Source organism: Montipora foliosa, chromosome 6 (genome assembly GCF_036669935.1).
Source record: "Montipora foliosa isolate CH-2021 chromosome 6, ASM3666993v2, whole genome shotgun sequence".
Taxonomy (NCBI): Eukaryota; Metazoa; Cnidaria; class Anthozoa; order Scleractinia; family Acroporidae; genus Montipora; species Montipora foliosa.
The window spans coordinates 11,923,565-11,944,665 of NC_090874.1; the positions used below are offsets into that span (position 1 = coordinate 11,923,565).

A 21,101-nucleotide genomic window follows, 5' to 3' on the forward strand; every position below is an offset into this window, starting at 1 on the left:
CCCGTGGTAAATATTCGTCAAAAAGATCACACAAAATACCCATGACATTACATGTGGTGGTGTTTTGATGTCTAAGGCATAAGAGCCAATCGTGATTCTCCATTTAAACGATTTCCTTCGTGACATTTTTTTAACGTTAGCAAAATCAGAAATCCAGGGTAGCCGTGGGTTGACAAGAGATACAGTTTGGGATAATCTACCATGGGAAATGCCATTTACTGTGTTTTGTGTATTTCCCAGTCAGCAGACAAAGCTGGACATGGCCCCAAGTTATCACGGGGGAAGGAGGGGGCGGTGATTGACAGAGTTAAGAGTCACTGAAGTACATTTTGCGGGTTAGCGCTCGTGACCCATTACAATTGGGTGCATTAGAGCATATGAGTTTCTCAGCCACCAAATTTTTTGCAATTAACTGCCAAAATGTGTTAGAGTCAAAGCGCTTCAGGTATGAACACACTACTTAAGAGACTCATGAAATATTTGCGTTCGACAAGGAGGTAAATGCCGTCTACTTTTATTCATCAGCGGAAATAAAGAACAACGACAAATCCAGAAATATCTAAGCATAAATTGTCAGTTTTGCTCTGTAAAAGCTCTCAATAAATGTAAGTTGAAGGGTTGTAAAACTTAATAACACAATTTCAAACTTACCTCGTTTTGTGTGAGAGTAACAAAAACTCAAATTTATTCCAAAGTGTTTACAAGTACTTCACTCAACTTTTCTTCGTTTATTATTGTAGTGGTTAATTGTCTACATAGCCTTGCTGAGAAATGCAACATTGAAGACAACTAATACAAAATAAAGTGAAAACTAACCTGATAATGGTATTGTTGTGGCAAAACAAAATGAAATCGGCAAAATGGTATTCGCAATTAGCGCAAAATTTTGTCGAGTAAAAGTGTTGGTGACTGGTGAACTTCTCCTTACATTGTAAATTAATCGCACCGAGAAAACAAGTCGAAATTCGCCAAACAACAGCCGAGAAGAGTAATGGCCGCCGCACACGAACACTCATTCTCAGGGTCCTTTCTCTTCCTAATAGACACCACGTGACAAACACTTGGCTTTCGTATACAATAAATAAATAAAGAAAGAAAGAAAGAAAGAAAGAAAGAAAGAAAGAAGGAAAGAAAGAATGAAAGAATGAAAGAAAGAAAGAAAGAAAGAAAGAAAGAAAGAAAGAAAGAAAGAAAGAAAGAAAGAAAGAAAGAAAGAAATTCATTTTCAAGGCATGACGAAATAAGAACATTTTGCAAAAACTGACACTTCGAACATATGAAGAAAGAGATTCAGCCGCATGACAAAATTGCTGATAAAAGTAAAAGAAAAGTTGCCTGATTTGGCTCATTTTTTGCCTACTCAATTAGCTGCAAGCTTTAGTAAACGTTTGCCGTTTGACGTTTCACGTAAACCGCAAGTCGAAACCTCTCTATTGTTGGTGAAAAACGCTCCCACCTAATATTAGCGTGACTGGGAGCAGACGTTAATGAAATAAGCTGTCAGTATTTCTCCGGCATGTTATCTGTGTTGATTATGTAGTCCATTATGATTTTTTTTTAAATCTTTAAGGCACTTAAGGATGAACAAAGGAGTATTTTAAAATGTCTTCCACTTTACCATTTGCAAACATTATGTCGAAGGCGGGACGATGCAATTTGATTTACGTTTACGAGTTAATCGTGTCTTAAGTGAAGCTCAGAGTTTTGTGTGTTTTGGTAATGGAAAATTTATCTTCAACTGGGAGTATTATTTTCTTAATGTCATCCAGCTCATTAGCTTTACCTAGCCGCAACGGTTTTAACAATCACTACGGCTATTTTCTGAATTTGGTTTCAAAATTTGCCTCAAAAGAATCGGATTGAAATTCAACTTGGAAAAATTGGAATAAGAAATAATATTATACGCGAGGCTGGGATTTTGTTAAAAATTTATGCGCGTTATGTAAAATGACGAAAATATAGTGAACTTTAGTGTACAAATGATCGATAAAATATCAGAAATTCGGATAAGAATCGAAAAGAAGTCAAGTATTTTTTCGCTTTAGTTGGAAGAAGGTTAAGCTTGGGCATTAAACTTAAACATCATTTTTAAAAATATTATAATATATATATATAACTAACTGAATATTTATTATATAGATATTGATAAAATACCAGGATTTCTCCTTTTACTAAAAAATCATATCTTCACAGCGCGCAGTTTTATCTTTCACATGAGGATATAAGTGTTGTCATGGTAACCAACACGATTAGCCAATAAAACGAGAGCTTTCTCTTCATTTTAAGTTACTTTTGTGCTTTAATATAATTCTTCTCTACTACATAACATTTTTATTGCAAAATTTGACATTATCATGATTTTTTTTTTCATAACTTTCATATCTTGTTTCATGTTACACAACATGCGTGTTTTAGCGGTTGGTGACCACTTTTTCATCATTTCGGAAATGAATAAAACAAGTTGTTTTAAATCTAGACATTTCCTTAATATCTAATAATAAACAGAACATTACGTGGCCGCTTGGGGATACGAATCGCTTACTCGTGAGAAAAGAAAAAAATACGACTCCATTTGAAATGTAGACACGATGGGCTTTCTTGCTTCAAATTAACTTCGCACTGAATGATCGGCTGCTATACAAACAAAAGAGAGCCTTTCGTGACATTTCTACTAAGCGATTTACTATATTTTTGCCTTTGATTAATTTGTCTTCTCGTAACTTGACTACTTACAATAATTTAGTTTTTTGCTAATCAAAAATACGTATGTAAGTCACCACTCCAACCTGACAAGCTGGCGTCAATAATTTTAAAATTGGCTAACCCTTCCGCATTAATACAAATAAGGTCAAAGTATAAAACGGCGATATTTAGATGTAAACGAGCAGGTTTCCTTCTAACGTTTAAATCCTTTTTTTTTTCAATTTGGTATAAAACCGTTCGCAATCTTGACGTGATATGAAAAGTCTGATTTTTTGATGAAAAGCCCGATCAATTTAGAGTTAATTTAATGCTCTGAATGCAGTTTTTATACAAATGCAAATTGACTCATGAAAAACTGATACCGTAAAGCCATAAAGACATATTCAAAGTCGTTTGAATTGATGACATAAAGCCATGGCCAAACTATCGAACGAAGTTGGATTTAACAAATTTGCACGATCGAAAATGGTTCGAACACTTGGCCGCCCATGTTGGAAGATGTTCGTCCAACATTTTTTGTTCGATCAAGAGTTGGATACAATTTGCTTTGATCAAAAAACATCACGCCCAACAATATCTGCTCGACGTAACAATTCGCCCTTGTCACACGGCGGCCATATTGTCCCGGGAGACCAAAAAAGCTTGGTTTTCCCACGCCAAGCCTCACCCCCATGGTTTCCACTGCGAGGCTTGGCGTGGTAAAACAAAGCTTTTTTGATCTCCCGGGACAATACCGCCGCCGTGTGACAAGGGCGAATGTTGCAGTGTTCTGCCGCTCTTCTAGCCTGCGTACCCGGGGGGGAGGGGTTTGGGGTACTCCCTTATAAGGGCTTATATGGGGACGTGCGGCCAGCCAGGGTATATTTTTCGGGTTAAATGTCTTAAACAGGGTATCAAAAATCGGAATTCTGTCTTAAACAGAGTAGGAAAATATCTCAAACAAGGTCAGGGTATGAGGGGCCGCGCCGCACCTCCCCACCCAGGGATATATCGATTCCTGTGAAATACCGCCTGCACGAAACCTTATGTTTTTCTAATGCCGCCCACTTTGAATCCAGTTACGAAGAGCTAATCAGAGTAAGCCTGTATATGCGAAAACAAGTTGTTTACTTCGAGTGTCAATATTTGGAAGCAAAACTTATTATTATACATTGGTGTCACCAGCTCAATTTTGATTGGCTATAAGCACGCAGATAATTCTTGCTTGCTCTGTTTCTCTTACGTCATACCTACAAACAAGACCATCAATGTTCACTTTAGTCAGTTGCTTTCTGGTGCCTATAATCATGAGCTCCGTCTTACTATCATTCATGCGTAGTTTGTCCTTGATCATCCACGATCGTATAGCCTGTATGCACTGCTCCATTGCTTCAACTGCGTCATTTTGCGAACCAGCCAAGTCAGCATTGAATGAAAGATACAGCGGAGTATCGTCTGCGTAGATAGTTCTTCTCTGCGAATTGTAGTTTCAGAGTACATGCATATAATCTACAGCAATCGTTCGCCGATTTACTTGACAGTCTTCCTCATTTTATTTGCTTCTTTGGAGTATCTACCCTTTCCATGCTTTCCAAACTAACATTAGTGTTTGCTATCTTTCCATCTTCCGTGCATGCTGCTAATTAACAATTATTGGATGAGGTTGAGCATGTTAGCGATAATTATCAAGGCCAAATAACACAAACTGAGGCCTTGATAATTATCGCTAACATGCGAAAACCGAATTCAATAATTGTTTTATTATGCATAGTCCTGAGCTGAGGTCCTCCATGACAAAACTGATCAAACTGCTGGATAGTGTGTTAGGTGACGTCACTTTTGCATGCATAAAACTATTGTCTGTAGGTATGACGTCAATTCTACATATATAAAATCTATTACTGTTGGTGAGAGCCGTATAGTTCCCGTAACTTCAGTTAGGAACTTAGGATCATGGTTTGCCCAGAACCTGAGTATGATTCCACACATTAATAAGATATGTAAAGCTGCGTCTTTTCATATTTACAATATAAGGCGGATCAGAAAGTACCTTACCATCGATGCGACACATACGCTTGTTCACTCCATTGTTATTGGCCGCTTAGACTATTGTAATAGTCTTCTTTATAAAGTTCCCGCGATACACATAAGTAAGCTACAACGCATCCAAAATAGTGCTGCCCGGCTCGTATGTTCAACACCGAGGTTTAATCATATTATACCCGTCTTATTTTCTTTGCACTGGCTACCCGTTACGTACCGTATCGAGTTCAAAATATTAGTTTTAACGTTTAAAGCAATTTATCAACTGGCGGCGTCCTATATCTGTAATCTGGTTCGATTAAAGGATAAATGTAAATACCAGCTTCGTTCTTCTGAAAAACTACTATTACAGTTGCCCATAAGAAAAACAAAGAAAACTCTGGGAGACACATCATTCCAAACAGCTGCCCCTGTATTGTGGAACAGCCTGCCTGCAAGTGTTAGAGACATCGATGACTTTTTGGTTTTTAAACGAATTATAAAGACTTATTTATTTAGGAAGGCTTTTGCCTGTTATTGTTAGATTGACTACTTTTACAGTTATTAATTTCAAGTATTCTTAAGTATATTTTATTGTAATTATTAGGAGTAGTTTTAGTTGTAAGGCGCATTTGATCATATTCAGATGTTAATTTGCGCCTAATAAGTAATAAATTATTATTATTATTATTATTATTATTATTATTATTATTATTATTATTATTATTATTATTATTATTATTATTATAACACCCTTTTATCGACCGAAACCTTGTTTAAATCAAGGTAAAGAACGAATGAACCCCCGATCGGCGATGCAAACGAGGTGAACTGCAAGTAGTCCCTTCATAAATCAGTCGAGCGGCCCGCTTTTCTGAGGCAGTCGTGTTTTGTCCGTCGGATCTGAAGGGGAAATCGAAGCGTCCCAAAAACTCATCAAATCACTAAGGACAACGCAGAAAATAGTGGGTGAAAGAACTATTTATCTGGCTGTCCATAAAATGAATTTTCGAAAAGAAACATCGCGATTTGAAGTTTTTATGGAACATTTTCCTCGATCAGTTGAATCGGCCGTTACAACAGTGTCTCTAGCCTGCAAGCAGGCTCTTTTGTAGCCGCGAGAGGATTATACACTCGTTTATACACTCTAAGGGAAGCGAGTAGTGATTTCACTATATCAGCAATGGGTAATGAATCGACACAAAATAAAAGTGGACAACATATTTGAGGTAGGGAAAGTTTATTGCGAGAGAAACGCCTTCAGTTTCTCAACTTAACTTAATTTTTAACTCTTTTCACCATTTAACTCTCTTACTACATAATAGTTATGCATTGCAAAATCGCGTTATGAGCTTGGGGTGCCTGTGATTGAGCATGCGTTACAAATTCAAACCTATTCGGGAGATTCGGGAGTCAGTCACGCGTGACTAGTAACCACAAAACCAAAACGAACAGTTGGGATATTTTCGAACAACTCTGGCAAACACACGTCAACCAAGGAATCATTTCCTTGGAAACTCAAGACAGTTCAAGATTTTAAAAGGCCACTTCAATTTTTACTGAAAAAATAATAGGTTTTCCAATAGGCCATTTCCGAGTTCATGTCTGCCTCTTCTTCAAAGCGAGTCAAAGTGCGAAGTTTTTGTGATGGTAATAAGTTCTACTTTACATAGGAATGAAAACTAATTTTCATAACAAAAACTTTGCACTTAGACTCGCTTTGAGGAGGAGGCAGACATGAACTCGGAAATGGCCTATTCTGGCAAACTAGTTTCTGTAACCGACATACGGAGGAAATACTCATGCGAATTTCGACAGTTAAAAATTGTCACGCTGTTGTAAATCTAAAAAAAATATTGATGACGCGTGGCGATTGATCACGCGCACAAATTAAAAAAAAACAGGTTTGACAAGTCCAACCTGGACTGACCCATCCATTCCTTTGGATGAGCGGTAAATCAAAGAAAGTCGAGGCGGCTGGCAGAGTCTTTCCTCTCCTCGACTTATCTAGGAAGATCGAAAGAGACTCTGCCCGCAGGGTAAGCAGCCGTCGCAATGTTTGGAAAATTTGAAAAACGTGCGCTCAATGGAGGTGAGTCATCCAGAGGTATCTATGCAATCTACATTGAAGAACAAGAGATCAACTGTTAAAAGAAAGATTACCCTTCATTTGAAGAAATTGACAGCCTTGGTAGAACAATGTGGTAACAAAACTAGAGTCAATCGAATTACAGCTGACTTGAGGTTACGTTTACAACAGGCTAAATATTTATCGTTTGTACCTGAAACTGAACACGATAAAGTACTTGAATGGTATGATGTGGAGATTTTTGGAGTTAACGACTCATTAGATGAAGCACTGGTCCGTTTGGAGGAGCGTGCGAACGAGGAAGATTCGGTACTATGGTAGATTTAATATTCGCTTTAAAGGAGCTTTTCTTTGGAATAATCTTGAAGAATCTCTCAAGGGTCTTCTTAGCCTTTGCAACTTTAAACGGTCCTTAAAAAAATGATATTTCCGAGTCTTGTTAATTTTTTTCCTTGTTGCTGTTGTTTTGTTTTCCACTTTTCTTTGAACGATGACTTATCTGTGTGCGTGTGCTTGCTTTTTCTTCATACTTGTGCCTCCATGTAACAACTGAGTAAAATAATTTGAAATAGTTTATTAGTTTGCCTCCTAGCCAGGTTATTTTCTAGGGGGCTTTATACCTTACATATGTAATATTGTCCTTTTTTTCCTCTTTCCTCTTTCCTCTTCCTCATTGTATGGTATAAATAAAGATGTTTGTTGTTGTTGTTGTTGTTGTTGTTGTTGTTGTTGTTATTGTACTGAGTTCGAGACTTAAAGTAAAATCAGTGAAATCCATAGCTTGGCACAAGAGTGGGAAGGGTTCAGTTATCGTTGTCAAAGCAAAAACAGCAGCCGCTCAAGCGTACGTCAGAAAGCAAAAGGAAATTGAAAAAGAAAAATTGCGAGAATTTGAAAGTCAGGCTGAGCTGCAACGGTAAATGTTAAAAGCTAGGCAAGATGCAGAGAGAGTGCGGTTGGAAGCAGAGCTTGCATTTGAGAAACGACGTTCGATGTCCGAAGAAGCTCACAAAACAAGGCTACTGGAAACCGAAGCAATTCGTCTGGAAGTTGAGGTTCAAGCTTTGAAGAGTGTGGCCAAGAAAGTCTGAAACAAGGCCTAAAAGATTTCGAAGAAGAGACCGATCCTATCCCCCTGGACAATGGAACTGTTTTACCTACCAATGGAAGTCCTCATGCATACACACCAACACCAAAATAACCAACTGAGCTTCAGCAGCTAAAAGTCAAGTAAACAAGAAGTAACTACGAATGGGGATCCATTAGCTGATGCAACTGTCAGTACTATTGTTTTGAGGTAGTCTTGGATTCGTTACCAAAGTTGAAGCTTGACACCTTTGATGGCAATCCGATCAAGTGGAGTGTGATTGGAGTGATTGGATTTCGATGTTTCGGTCAATGATCGATGACGCAGAAATCTATAACAACGCTAAGATGCAACACCTACAGAATGTGGTTACTGGTAGAGCAAAGGATGCAATAGCAGGCTATGGTTACAGTGGAGAACTATATGGAGAAGCTCCTCAGAAATTGGAATCGAGGTTTGGAAAGCCTCATGCTGTGGTAAAAGCTCATTTGAACTATCTACAGAAATGGAGTAAGCTGAGCGACGAGAGTTTACATGAAGTCCGGCGTTTTGCGGATATTGTATCAGGCGTCTTGGTCCACTGGAAGTTCGAGAAATTAAGGAAGCAAAGCTAATGTGGATCATCTCTGCCCAAAGAGAAGCGTTTTCACCTGAAATCGCCAACATTGGAATTGGCAGATCAATTGTAGTCAAAAGTTGCTTTTTTGGATGAGAATAAAATTCTCTGAGTTGGCGGGAGAATTTCTGATGCAGCCATTGCATACGATGCCAAACATCCACCACCTAAGCCATCTTCTTATTTTGGATTGCTATAAGAAGCTTAACTATGAGGGTACAGGGCATGTTCAAAACGAACTGAGGTTGATGAACTGGATCCCTCATCATTTCAAATCCACTGCGAGGAGAGTCCTCCCCAATTGTTCACTGAGCAAGCGAAGACAGATCAAGCCGCAACTCCCTTTAATGGAAAATCTCCAAAAAGACCGTTTGCAAGTGGTTCCATCATTCTCAAAAGTTGAGGTAGACTATTTTAGACCTATAATGGGCAAGCATTGCCGCAAGCACGAGAAGCGTTATGGGTGTCTTTTCACCTGTTTGGTAACAAGAGCGGTACACCTTGAGGTGGCAAGGTCATTAATAGAGACTGACTCATTCATTAATGCTCTTACAAGATTTGTGGCTAGGTGGGGCCGATAACGGGACCAATTTTGTAGGAACTGACCGTGAGATCAAGCAAAGTTTGCAGGAATGGAACCAGTTACAAATTGCAGACTTCCTGTCTCGGAAGCAGATTCAAAGGCACTCCCTCAGGTTCGCCTCGCTTTGGTGGTATATGGGAGCTATTAGTTCAATCATGCAAGAAAGCTCTGAAAGTTGTATTTCATGGTCAAGTGGTTGCAGATGAAGTCTTAGAAACAGCATTTGCAGAAACAGAGGCGCTTGTTGATAAGAGACCACATACCAAGGTTACTTCTTGTAGCAGTGATTTGGAAGCCATCACAATGAAACACTTCCTTATATCTCGTGCGAAACCTGTGTTACCATGTGGTGTCTTTGCCGACAAAGAAATTTCCAGTAAGAAGCGGTGGAGACATTTGCAAGTCCTCATAAATCAAGTCTGGGCCAGGTGGTTATGCGAATACCTACCCACCCTTATTGCTCGAAAGAAGTGGATTTAAAGCACACGCAACGTCAGAGTTGGAGATTTAGTCCTGGTCGTAGATGAGAGGACTCAGAGAGGAGATTGGCCCCTTGCTCGCGTCATGAAGACCTTTCCTGGGAAAGATGACACGGTTGGAAGAGTGTTCTACCTGATAGCTGAACACTGGCGGGAGAATGTCGCTACTGACTTTGTTTTATATTTTAGTTTGCATTGCGGACCTATTTCGGGTCACGTGAAAGTTGTCGTCGTACGTGTGTGTTTAATTGCCATGTTGTTGAAATGTTGAGATTAAAGAAAAGGAATTTCAGTCCTCAACGTTTTGTTTATTGGTCGTTTTACGCGACAACTTGGGATACTTCAGCTTCACATTTTCATAACTTTGTTTTTACATCTCATACATGTTTAGATTTTAAATTACAAACTCTGTTTTGATTGGCCACTCTACCTCACTGTGTAAATAGTTCACCTTGAAGTCAAAATAGATACGTTTCGTTTCCCAGGAAACGAAACAAAAAGCGCTCACAAAGCAATTAGCCAGTATCAAAAATACCATTATACTCTTTGTTTGTCACTCCAATATTTTGCGTAAGCATTGTTTCCAGTTTCTCTAGGGACCATTGTAAGTCCAAAGAGAAAATAAAGACAATCCTTATGCAAAATTTTGGATGGACAAACAAAGAGTATTATGGTATTTTTGATACTGGCTAATTACAATGGTTCAAGAAAGGTCCAGTGGGACTCTTGTTGACGCCACCGCGTCCAAGATCTTTACTCAGCCATGTTTTTAAGGTAGTTCCGTTAGAACATAATTAATAGAGAAGACTGGTTTGGAAGCTCGGCAAACATCAAAGGAGCAAACAAAGATGCCAAGATTTAGGTTGGAAAGTCCACGACCGTGCACAATCTTTTGTTTTGCGCTCATACACTATTCATAAATTACGTAACCAACACGTTTCTATTGGTTAGTTCCTCAGTACGGAGTAAACAACTATTGTGTTTTGAGCACGGTCAAGGCCAAAAAAGAGAACAAAAACCTACAACAAAGAAAGTTGTCGGGTTTCATAACCATTCTCGTCTATTAACTATGCTTAGAAATAGAACTTTTACAATAGATTTCCGATAAAACTTAGCACATTGTTGTAACATAACAAGGAAAGGATAAAAATGTGATAAAAAGGGAATTTACCGTGCTCCTTTCATGGTAGGACACTGACGAATGCGGCTGTTTAAGCCACTTAGCTCGATTTTATAAATGTAATCCCTGATATAACGCAGAGCCTGGTGTCATTCTATGGTTAATTCAATTCACGTACGTACCTGAAGATGTATTTGAAATGCCTTTGTGAATACGTAACACTCCAAAATAGATTTAACTTTGGACCTGCCACTCCATACAATGATTTTATTAAATTGCCGAAAAAAATTTGCCATAGATTCTTGCTGATATTTTTACTACTCCATGAACACGCCGTTGTCAGCAAAAATGAGGAAAATATGCAATAAAAAATGGGGGTCACCGTACTCGTTTCAATTCTATGACGGATTAAGCTTGGTGTCAACGAAATTCCGCCCTTTTATCAATGTGCGTGAGCTAAAGCGCGCGCCAATGACGCAAGAAATTATGCGCAGACCAGTGAATTACCTTAGCTGGAGACTGGGAACTAAATTAGAAGAAAGGATGGTTGAGTACAAATGGACCAGAACGATATTGACGGCTGAGAACACAATGGAGCGCGGCGTGCAAAACGTCAATCAATCTCCCAGCTCAAGGCAACTCTGGAAATAACTATCTTATCAGTACACTTAAAAAAAAGGAAAGGAACTTTAAGTGTCTAATCTTCTAGCGACGTAGAGCACTAATCGGGGACACTGTAAATTGAAATTAACAAGTTAACGCAGATCAAATCAAATTTTGGTTTTTGAGGAGAGGGGAAAACCGGAGCACCCGGAGAAAATGATACATATGACGCCGAGTCTGGGAATCGAACCCGGGCCGCATTGGTGGGAGGCGAGTGCTCTCACCACTGCGCCATCCCTGCACCCACATACAGTCACCCAATAAATAAAAATAATGATTATTCAGGCTACCCGTCATGATAGCACTATGGAAATAACCCCGTTTTGGGAGACTCAGGTTTAGAAAGCCTTTTATCTAGATTTTTCCTCCTTTCAGGTGAGGAAGTAATGAGGGCATTTAAGACTACTTTTCAGTATTAAGAAAAAGTTTCCAGCTTTGTTGATGTTACAGGTTTCGCGTGACACGAGTATTCGAATGCGTCACAGGCAGGTGTTTTATAGAGTGTTTTCACTCACGAGGTGATTTAGTGTTACAAAAGTATGCATAGCTGGAGTAGACTGGAAATGTTTTTGGAAAAAAAACATTTAAAATATTCACTGCCATGTGACTCATATCCGTATATCCGTATATCTAAAAGAGACCCTTACGAATTTCGGCTCATGCCCACTGTTCCTCTATGCATAGTGTTTATTATGCAATTAGGTTAATGTCCTTGTCTTCAATGACGTCAGTCAGATCGTCGTACACGAGCCATGAGCCCGAATTTCGGAGAGCACCAAAGACGTTTTGTAGTTGACGCAATTCCCCACAATAACCTTTTATGTCACAACGCCAGCAAATGCAATTAAGCTTAGTGCCCGTGCAAATTCTATAACTTATGAACTGAAAGCTTAGAAAAAAATGGACGAAGAGAGAAGGGACTGGCAATGCGATAGAACAATATTAAAAACGGAGTGAGTACTTTTAAATTTAGCCCCGTGCTGAACGGACGCAACAACTCCCAACATTGTTTGGAGTTGTTGGTTGTGCGGATGTTGGATGGTGGTGGCAGTTGTGTGCAAACGGACACAACACTGTAAGAATGTGCAGTGTATTAAGGGAAGGATACGACCCATAAGACTTTGCAAACTTAGAAAATTCGGCTGCCTCCTTGTTTTCAATATGTCTACGCGTTGCTTTCTCCATGGGCGTGTACGCGTCCTCATTAAGACCAACAATGTTGGAGGAGCTGTGCAACCGGATTTTACGCTTCGGCGATCACGGAACAAAAGAAACATTGGGAGCTATTGGCTCAAAAGTTTGACCATTTTCAGACTACATACGATTAAGACATATTGCATTTAAAGAGCGTATTCTATCACGTGACCAGACGGCAGAGATCCAATGAGATAACACGGCGCTAGCGCTAGTCATTGCACGATTTGCGCTTAACATGGTAAGTCATACAATTTCTTGGAGCTTGGTTTTTTCTACGCTAAAAACCTCTTGACACGAATTGCTGGAGAGCTTAACGTAGTTCGCCTCAAATCGTAGTTCAGCTTAGGCCGTAACGTAGTTGGGTGCCAATAATTAATTGTGATTATGTCCGGTCGCGACTCACAAGACAATACAACTGACGAGTGCGGCCCTGGAAAGTCAACGGACATTGGCGCCCAGAATATGCCTTCAGTTACCGCTTTCGCAGATATGTTCAAAGCTGCCTTGGCTCCAGTTCTGAGCAAACTGACCAACGTAAACGAAAATGTGAGCTCAGCGCTCTTGGACGGGCACGACTCACCCGATGAGGACGGTGAAACCGCCGCTGTTGACGGGCCCGCCAAATTTGCGGACATGGATGCAGATTTATCCGCGCCCCTCACCTCTGCGGACAAAGAGGCTATGCCGGGCGACGACCTCTTCAAGGAACTCGCGCAGAACTTAACAGTAAGCGAGGAAACCTCTTCGCCCCTTCGTGAAGGTCTGGCGGCTGTTTTAAATAATCTTTTGTCAGAAAAGATGGGGGACGAGAAGCTCAAGGTTACACTTGAAAAATATCCCCGTCCTGAGCCAAGGCTTTGCGAACACAGAAAGTGAAACAAGTCGAAATCGAGTTTACGGTGCTTGCGCAAGTCATAATTAAAAGCCACGCCCTGAGTGCATCAAAGCAATAGTATGCAGACTAAAAAAACAAACTAGAATGAGACCGGCAACCGAGTCGCCTAAGGGCCGATTTACACGGTACGACTTTGTCGCATGCGACAACGGCTTACGACAGGCCCACGACATGATTTACGATTGTTGTGTACGTCATAAAAAATGTCGTAGCATTTTAAAACATGTTTTAAAACGCTGCGACAATCGTAAGTCATGTCGTAGGCCTGCCGTGAGCTTGTCGCATGCGACAAAATCGCATCGTGTAAATCGGCCCTAAGAGAGGGTGGGTGTAGACAGTGGAGAACATGTGATCACTCTCCTTGTGATGTCATGAATCTTAACGAAACTTCAACTTACAGGTAAGTCTCATTTAATTTTCCACTTGTCTCCGCAAAGATAATCTAATTTGAATTCAAATTAAACTTCCCTCAGTTGTGATTAAAATCGAGGCTCCAATTGACGGTGCGCCCTGGGGAAATTACAATGCACCGCGTAGACATCGATTTTGCCAAAGACAGAAATCGAAGAACACGGAAAAACACTCAGAGTCAGGATGAAACTCAGTCCACTTCGGAGAGGTGGGAAGCATGATTAATGACCGCAATGCCAGCCCGAATCCCCAGGGCGTATAGCTCGGAGTATCCTGGGGCCCAGATGGTCTTCCATTCAGGAGTTAATCGCGCTCTTCCAATAGGATTTAAATTCGCTGAACAGACGAGACCTGGACAAGCCGCACACAACCAGAACTTGAAGAAAAACACGTCCCTTCAGGCTTCGCGAATTGTGTGGGAGTTCTTGATAAGAAAGAAAGAGGGGTTCAGTCAGTCTCGGAGCTCAAACAGTACTTCTACACCTGACCAACACTCTCCTGTCTACCTTACAACAAGGCAAAAATTTTACCTTTTGGCGTCAGTTTTTTCAGCAGTATGCTGGACGTTTATCACGTAAAACAAATTTAACAGCCTTAGTCCCCGTGAGTTGTAGCTCCATAGTAGACCATCTGAACTAATAATAGGAAGGTCCGAGTTGCAGGTTCGACACCTGCAAACGACCATTCGGATTTTTCCGAGTATGCCCGAGTCATTATCGATGAACAAAAAATCTCTTCAAATTTTCCTTTTTCTGACTTCTTCTCGTGTGTACCCAGGAAAACTTGATTATACTTTATAAACACTAAAATCGTTGCTCTTTACAATTTTCAGCGTTTGGATTCCATGCCTGGGGTGTGACGCATTTCTGTAAAATGTTATTATAGTTATAATCCAGCGAACCCTGGTTTGAATAACATTCACAAAACCGACTCTCTTTTCACAGATAATGAAATACTCTTTAGGACTATTAGACAGTTCACGCCTTCAAAGTAAATCAGCTCAAAAATCCAAGCTTACAGCTGCCTGTAGTGGGATAACAATAATATTGTCATATTGAATTCTATGATAATAGTACAATATTATGTAAAATTTATTACATAATTTATAATAAAATAATTTCTTTAAGGGCTCTGGCCGACAATGTCGGCAATTTTTCAGGGATAATGGATAAAATCACATTAATTTACATAATTTATGCTTCTTTGATTTAAAAAACAAAAAAAAGCCTTCCAACAACTGGGAAAGGGCTTCAATCTGTCAATCAAAATTCACAAATTGACTAATGTCAGTGCAAGATTAATTTTGCTTAAAATATATGCATCTGCAAGGGATCTACTTCTGAGTAAAGAGATTCTGTGCATTCTCTACTTTCTCACCTTGTTTACCCCCCAAAATTTTATATATATATAGTTTAATACTTGTAGTGCGCAAATACCATTTACATATGATCAAATGCACATAAGCATTGTTTTCAATTTCTCTTGGGTCATCTTCATGTCCCAGGAAAAATTGCAAACAGGGATTATGCAACGTTTGGGGGTAAGCAAGATGTATTATGGGATTTGAGAAAATAGTGAATGCACATAAAAGGTGATTCGCTTACAAGTGATGTAATCACCCCCATGTTGGGTAACCTAAACAACAGACTTTTAATTTAAAATCTTAGTTGTTTGTCATCAAGCATTTTGCAAATTTCGTCATTATCTGTGTCTCTGGAGATTGGTTCTCAAACCAACTATTGCTTATGCCATGTTTGCAATCCCTATCTTGCAACATTGAAATCCAGTCTTCACAAGATTGCACACGAAAAAACCTGCCTTGGACACGTTTTAACCACAACTAAAAAGACAAGTTTCTCTGTTGCTTGAAACTAAAGACCACAGTGTCTTTTACGTAGCGGCACACTTAATCCTTGCTGTTTTTCAAAATCTAAAGGAAATATAATGCTTGCAAGTGGATAAAGTAAACATGGCAGATATTTGCGTTGGTAGATTGTTAGACACGTGGTGCATAAAAGGTAAAAAAAGCCGATTGGGTACAACATGCGCTTACAGTAGATCCATGGGTAGGTAGGAAGATATACCGAGTGGGTATGTGGAATTAGCACACTTGACTTTGTCAAGGTTGTTTCTGCCTTGAGGGGAGCCATTTTACTCTATCTATAGGACAGACCACAAAAAACTGGTTAAATCCAACCAATAGGTTCTACACCTCCAGGGATGGGTCTGATTGAAGTCCCACTTTCTTCAGCCTATCTTCTTGTTTCATTTTTGGGTTTGCTGTTTGAGTGTGCCACACAAGAATCTAAAATGTAATTGAAAACGAGATTGAGGGAGAGTTAATGCCTCATTTATGGAAAATGATGGATCAAGTATTTCTGAATCAGAAAATGAATAAGGATTGTTATACTTACAATGTTATTGCCTAACTGTGGTAAATACAGTCACTATGTCACTTTGAAATCTTTATACATTGGCTTGGAAGATCATTGAGGATTCCTATCTAGTAGGTTGCTCAAGCAGTCTACAAAAATATATCTTGATTTCCAAATTTCTTGCCAATATCTAGCTTGATTGAACTTTTGCATAATTATATACATGTAACTAATACATGTACATCTTTCTTCTAACTTTATAATACTTTTGGTAGTTTTAATAGCAGATTATAATATTTGGAGATCTTTCAAAGATATTTCATCTATGATCAACATGAAAGAATTTCCTTAGAACTGATCCTGTGAGGTGTTTCACCAAGGGAAACTAACAACTAAACAGCAAAAAATAAGTAAGTTTAAGTAAGATCAATGATCTGGGTGAGAGTACATGTGGTCCTGAGAAGGACTGTTGTTAGTAACTGACACTGACTGATGCTTCATCAATCTGACAGGAAATCATCTGTAGTTTCTGATCAATGAATCATATATATACAACTAGTATTATGGTCTTTAACCGGATTGGTCAGTAGAAAATGCGATGTTGTCGGTCTGTCTAATCAGCCATGATGTTGCTGGCTGGGAAGACTGTGATTGGTGAGTCTTGATGTTGTTATGAATTGTTTAACAGCCACTGTGACAGTACCTGTTTGCAGTTATCAGCCAATGGTTCAAACTCCTCCCTTGTCGCAAGTCTGCCAACGACTGATGACTCCAAATAACCTCTACTAGCCATTGTATCCATTTCAACATCTGGGTTGTCAATTATCAGTTTTGCATTTATAGCAAACCCAGCCATGTCCAAAGGCATTGGCCGTTCAGGCTTCCACAGTGTGTAGAATTTCACTACAGAGCCATCTTTGCAAATCGGTCCTTCCCATTTAAGTCCTCCAACTAGGCCAACCGGCCATACAGAGATCTTCTTTGTGTATCGCATCTGAGAAAGATGACATCTTAAAGCGGCTATGTCATGCAAAAGGATGTAATTTCATGACACCCAAAATGCCCAAAAAGTAGAATCATGAAACATTACAATAACCACTCAAAACTGTTGAGCAACATAAAAGAAATACTGTAACAGTGAAAGGAAAGAGAAGCATGGATGGATACAAATGGACAACTAGATTGAAACAGATTGCATTTGGGTAATCTTGAAAAAAGTCAGGCCGACATTTTTCAAGTTTATGGCAAATCACCTGGATAAAGATTGTTTTTGCTCAGAATCATCTTGTTTGTGATGTGTAACCGTTATAATGGTAATTTTGTCAGTAAAGGAATTCCACATTACCATTTTCCAAGATGCAAAAAAACATATACCATACCTGTTCAAAAATCTTTAAATCATAAGTATTGTCATCATCTCCAAAATAAATAACTCCTTTCATCCCATCTTTAAAATTCTGCCGTATCCAATTAAGGCCTAAGTTTCTCTGCTCTACACCCCTTGCCTTTAGCCATCGGGGGTCAGTTTCCTTTGTAATAAGTTCTTTGGGAGTCCTGACAGCAAGATGAGTATACTGGACACCACAGCTTGCCAAAAAACGCTGAACAAGATCTGTTTTCTGATGCGAGTCTTCAACCAATATCCAGTGAAGTTTAGGCACATGCAAGAGCGTTTGTGATAATCTGGTCAAATCAGCCTTTTGGGTCAGTCTTTGGTAAGTAGGAGTAATGAAAAAAATAGTTGGTATTTGGTTGTTAAACTTGGTATCTGTATTGTCAAATTTTGTAATGCCAAGTAGCTTCAGCTTTTTGTCTATTTCTCTTTCTTTTTCAAGCAGAAAGCGTTCTCTTTGTTCTAAACTCTGATGAACAAAAGCAACCCTTTTCACCATATCACTCGTATAAAGTGAATCTGCAGAACAAAACAAATTAGTTTATTAGTACCATTCTAGGTTTTACTGTAGGGAGTACAAGTAATTATTCATGTACTCAATAAGCCATTTTGGAATTAACTTAATCATACTTTTAACATCAAGTGTGGAGTCCCTCATAAATTTATTTAGTTTACAAGTCAACCCTTCCCGAACTGAAAGTGACTGTGAGAATCATAGATTTTACTCTGGCTAACGCCACGCGATTTTGCTGGTGCTTTAAGTGTGACTAGGTTAACAACAGCTAGATCCACTGTAGGTCAACTCAAAATCTACAGTGTCCCCCCTAAATACAATTCCGCACCCGAGAGCGAGACTTGTAGATTTTACTCTGGCTAATGCCAGACAATTTTACTTGCTGCCTGCAGCGCCTTAGGACTGGTGTGAATGGGTTAATAATTTGAGTTAAACTTCAAGTGCAACCCTGGTGATATGGCTATAGGTCACATATCTGAGCTGGCATGCATGAGACCAAATTTGGTCATTTAAATCACAGCAACAATCATAAATAATTATTAATAGTGTGTGCAGGGTTCTCTAACAAATCAATTCTCAGATACTCTCAATAAACCCTTCTCCACCTGAGAGCTCCGTCAAACACCAGACGATTGTACATTGTATTTGTCAATTGGGGCTGCGTTAGGCGTGAATGGACTAAAGGACACAACTTTTAAAGGACAAGGTCGCTCTAAAATAAGACACTTTTTGTACCCACCAATTTAAAGTTCACACAGAGGAGGATGCCTGTTTTACGAGTCAATGAGTCAATGAGACTCACATTTATGAACTTAATTTTTGCAATTGCATAAAAAAGCCTGAAAAATTCAGGACTTCAACGGGGTTTGAACCCATGACCTTGCGAAGCCAGACTTGGTAAAGGAGGGGCTGCACGAACTCCGCCGCAACAAAAAGGTTCTTGCCAAAGAAATTAGAAAATGTATGTGTGTAGCGAGCATTTTAGGGATGAAAGTTTTGAGAAGGAATACTGATATGCACTTTTGGGTGGAGAACGATTGCAATAATGAAAACCTACTATCACAGTTCCTAAGCCAGCTTAATTTCAGCAATTTCCGGCCCAAGCAATTTCCCTGGGCTTTTCACCAACAGAAAGAATGACAATCAAAATGGAGACACAATCAGTTTAAAATATGAATTTACAAAACGCAAAACGATACATGGCACCAGGATCTATCAAGCAGAGAAAATTACACAGGTCGGCCAAAATAATAATTAGCTAACCTTTACTGCACTGATTCGCCATCCAGATTAATCCACAAAAAGTCAGAACAATTGAAAGAATCAAAATATTCTTGGGATTAAAAAATCTGTTTCTCAACATTGTCTATCGCAGAAAGTTGGTCTTGAAGTGAACAGGGAACGTACACGTGTAAGTGAGAGAGTGAACCATTCATCAGACGCCATGTTGAATGCGACGTTTTCCACCAGGCCACTCTCAAAACCCAGCGAGACTAGGAAGGAGTGATTCCTATCACACTCAAGTAATTTTATTAAAACTAATATTAATAATAAAAGGGCCTTAGAAATGCTCTGTCGACATTCTGATTTTGCTCTACCAACCATTTGTGCTGGAAAATCAATTCCTTCGAATAGCAGAAAAAGTACCCGGTTAATATTCAACAAAGGACAAGAAAATTGACCAATCAAATTATACGTAACATCTGCAAATGGTTACCAATCCCTTTCCGATTACATCACGAAGCTGAGTGGATTTCAGAGCGATTACAACTTCATCTTTCGACGATGGTTTGGCCTTTAATTGTGGCTGCAGCTCGAACGTATGCCCCTTATGTGGTTTTACCAATTGCAGTGGTGGTAGGAAGTGTGGGTTATTTTATAGAAACTCGAGTCAGGAATAGCGAAAAGTGGGCCAAGGAAAAGCCCAGCACATTAGAAGAACGAACATTGAGACAACTTGACACAAGTGAGGATCCCACGAATGTACAGAGTTTAAAGTATAAGGAAGGAATTCCTGGGACTATTTTTGAAAGGAATCAAGGATATAAAACTGGATTTACGGGAAGGTCGATTGAGCTCGGTGAAACTTCGGCTGGACCGAATCAGTCTTGATGTCTCGTCACAATTAATTAGCACGTTTCTAACCATCTTCCAACCTCATAGATCATGGAAAACACAGATACTTACTTCGACATTTTGTGAATATATCTTGATGGGCGTTCCTGTTGAAAGAGCAGCCGTTTGGAATTGCGGGAATGTCAGTTCCAACATCGACGCATGTCGGTCAAATGCAATGTACTCGAACGCGCGCTTGTGCAGTTGCAACTTTTTTTTATATTGGTGGGCTTGGATACAGTTTTCTCTTGTTTGTCGCGTCCACTGAGTATCAGTTATTTCCTTCGTTCCTTTTTTGAGTCAATACTCAATCAAAATCTTTTGCAATCCACTACTTCACTTTACTTGGCTTTCTTGTTTATAGCCCGTTACTTTAATTAAATTAGCAATGTAAATTAAGCTCGAGAGACAATTTCACTGACTACTATATAGAGCGGTTTTATGTATAGCCTGCGAATACAGCCGTATCACATCGCCCCATACGCTTGCTGAGAGTGGTCTCTTTCAGCCAAATGTTGCAAGCGGCTGGGGCGATGTGAGGTTCTAATAAACCAACCGCATACTGGTATACAGTGCACCATTGTTAAACCTAAGGTAGGGGAGGTTGTTGTCATTTGTTTGCCTTAGGGCCGATTTACACGGTACGATTTTTGTCGCATGCGGCAAGCTCACGACAGGCCTGCGACATGACTTAAGATTGTCGCAGCGTTTTAAAACATGTTTTAAAATGCTACGACATTTTTTCTGACGTACACAACAATCGTAAATCATGTCGTGGGCCTGTCGTAAGCCGTTGTTGCATGCGACAAAAATCGTACCGTGTAAATCGGCCCTTAGTCAAATTTAAGTCCTCTTTTCAA

The 21,101-nt window shown here is 39.5% G+C and overlaps 1 protein-coding gene across 1 annotated transcript; it reads right to left on the reverse strand.

Moving 5' to 3' along the window:
- Positions 1 to 15,899: 15,899 nt before the first annotated feature.
- LOC138006695 (galactosylgalactosylxylosylprotein 3-beta-glucuronosyltransferase 3-like) lies at positions 15,900 to 19,601 on the reverse strand. The gene is made up of 4 exons (XM_068853181.1): positions 19,390 to 19,601; positions 17,599 to 18,131; positions 16,923 to 17,213; positions 15,900 to 16,149 (listed from the first exon to the last, which is right to left on the reverse strand). The coding sequence occupies exons 1-4, from the start codon at positions 19,487 to 19,489 to the stop codon at positions 16,051 to 16,053; spliced, it is 1,023 nt and encodes a 340-aa protein (XP_068709282.1). The 5' UTR covers positions 19,490 to 19,601; the 3' UTR covers positions 15,900 to 16,050.
- Between the last annotated feature and the right edge of the window lie 1,500 nt (positions 19,602 to 21,101).

What these genes read in the sequence shown, in the direction of transcription:
- LOC138006695 (XM_068853181.1), bottom strand. Translation starts at nt 19,489, where the DNA reads ATGTTGAGAAACAGATTTTTTAATCCCAAGAATATTTTGATTCTTTCA. An exon ending in GGCGAATCAGTGCAGTAAAG is followed by an intron (nt 18,132 to 19,389) that starts GTTAGCTAATTA and finishes TTTGTTCTGCAG; the next exon opens with ATTCACTTTATACGAGTGAT. An exon ending in ATTTAAAGATTTTTGAACAG is followed by an intron (nt 17,214 to 17,598) that starts GTATGGTATATG and finishes CATCTTTCTCAG; the next exon opens with ATGCGATACACAAAGAAGAT.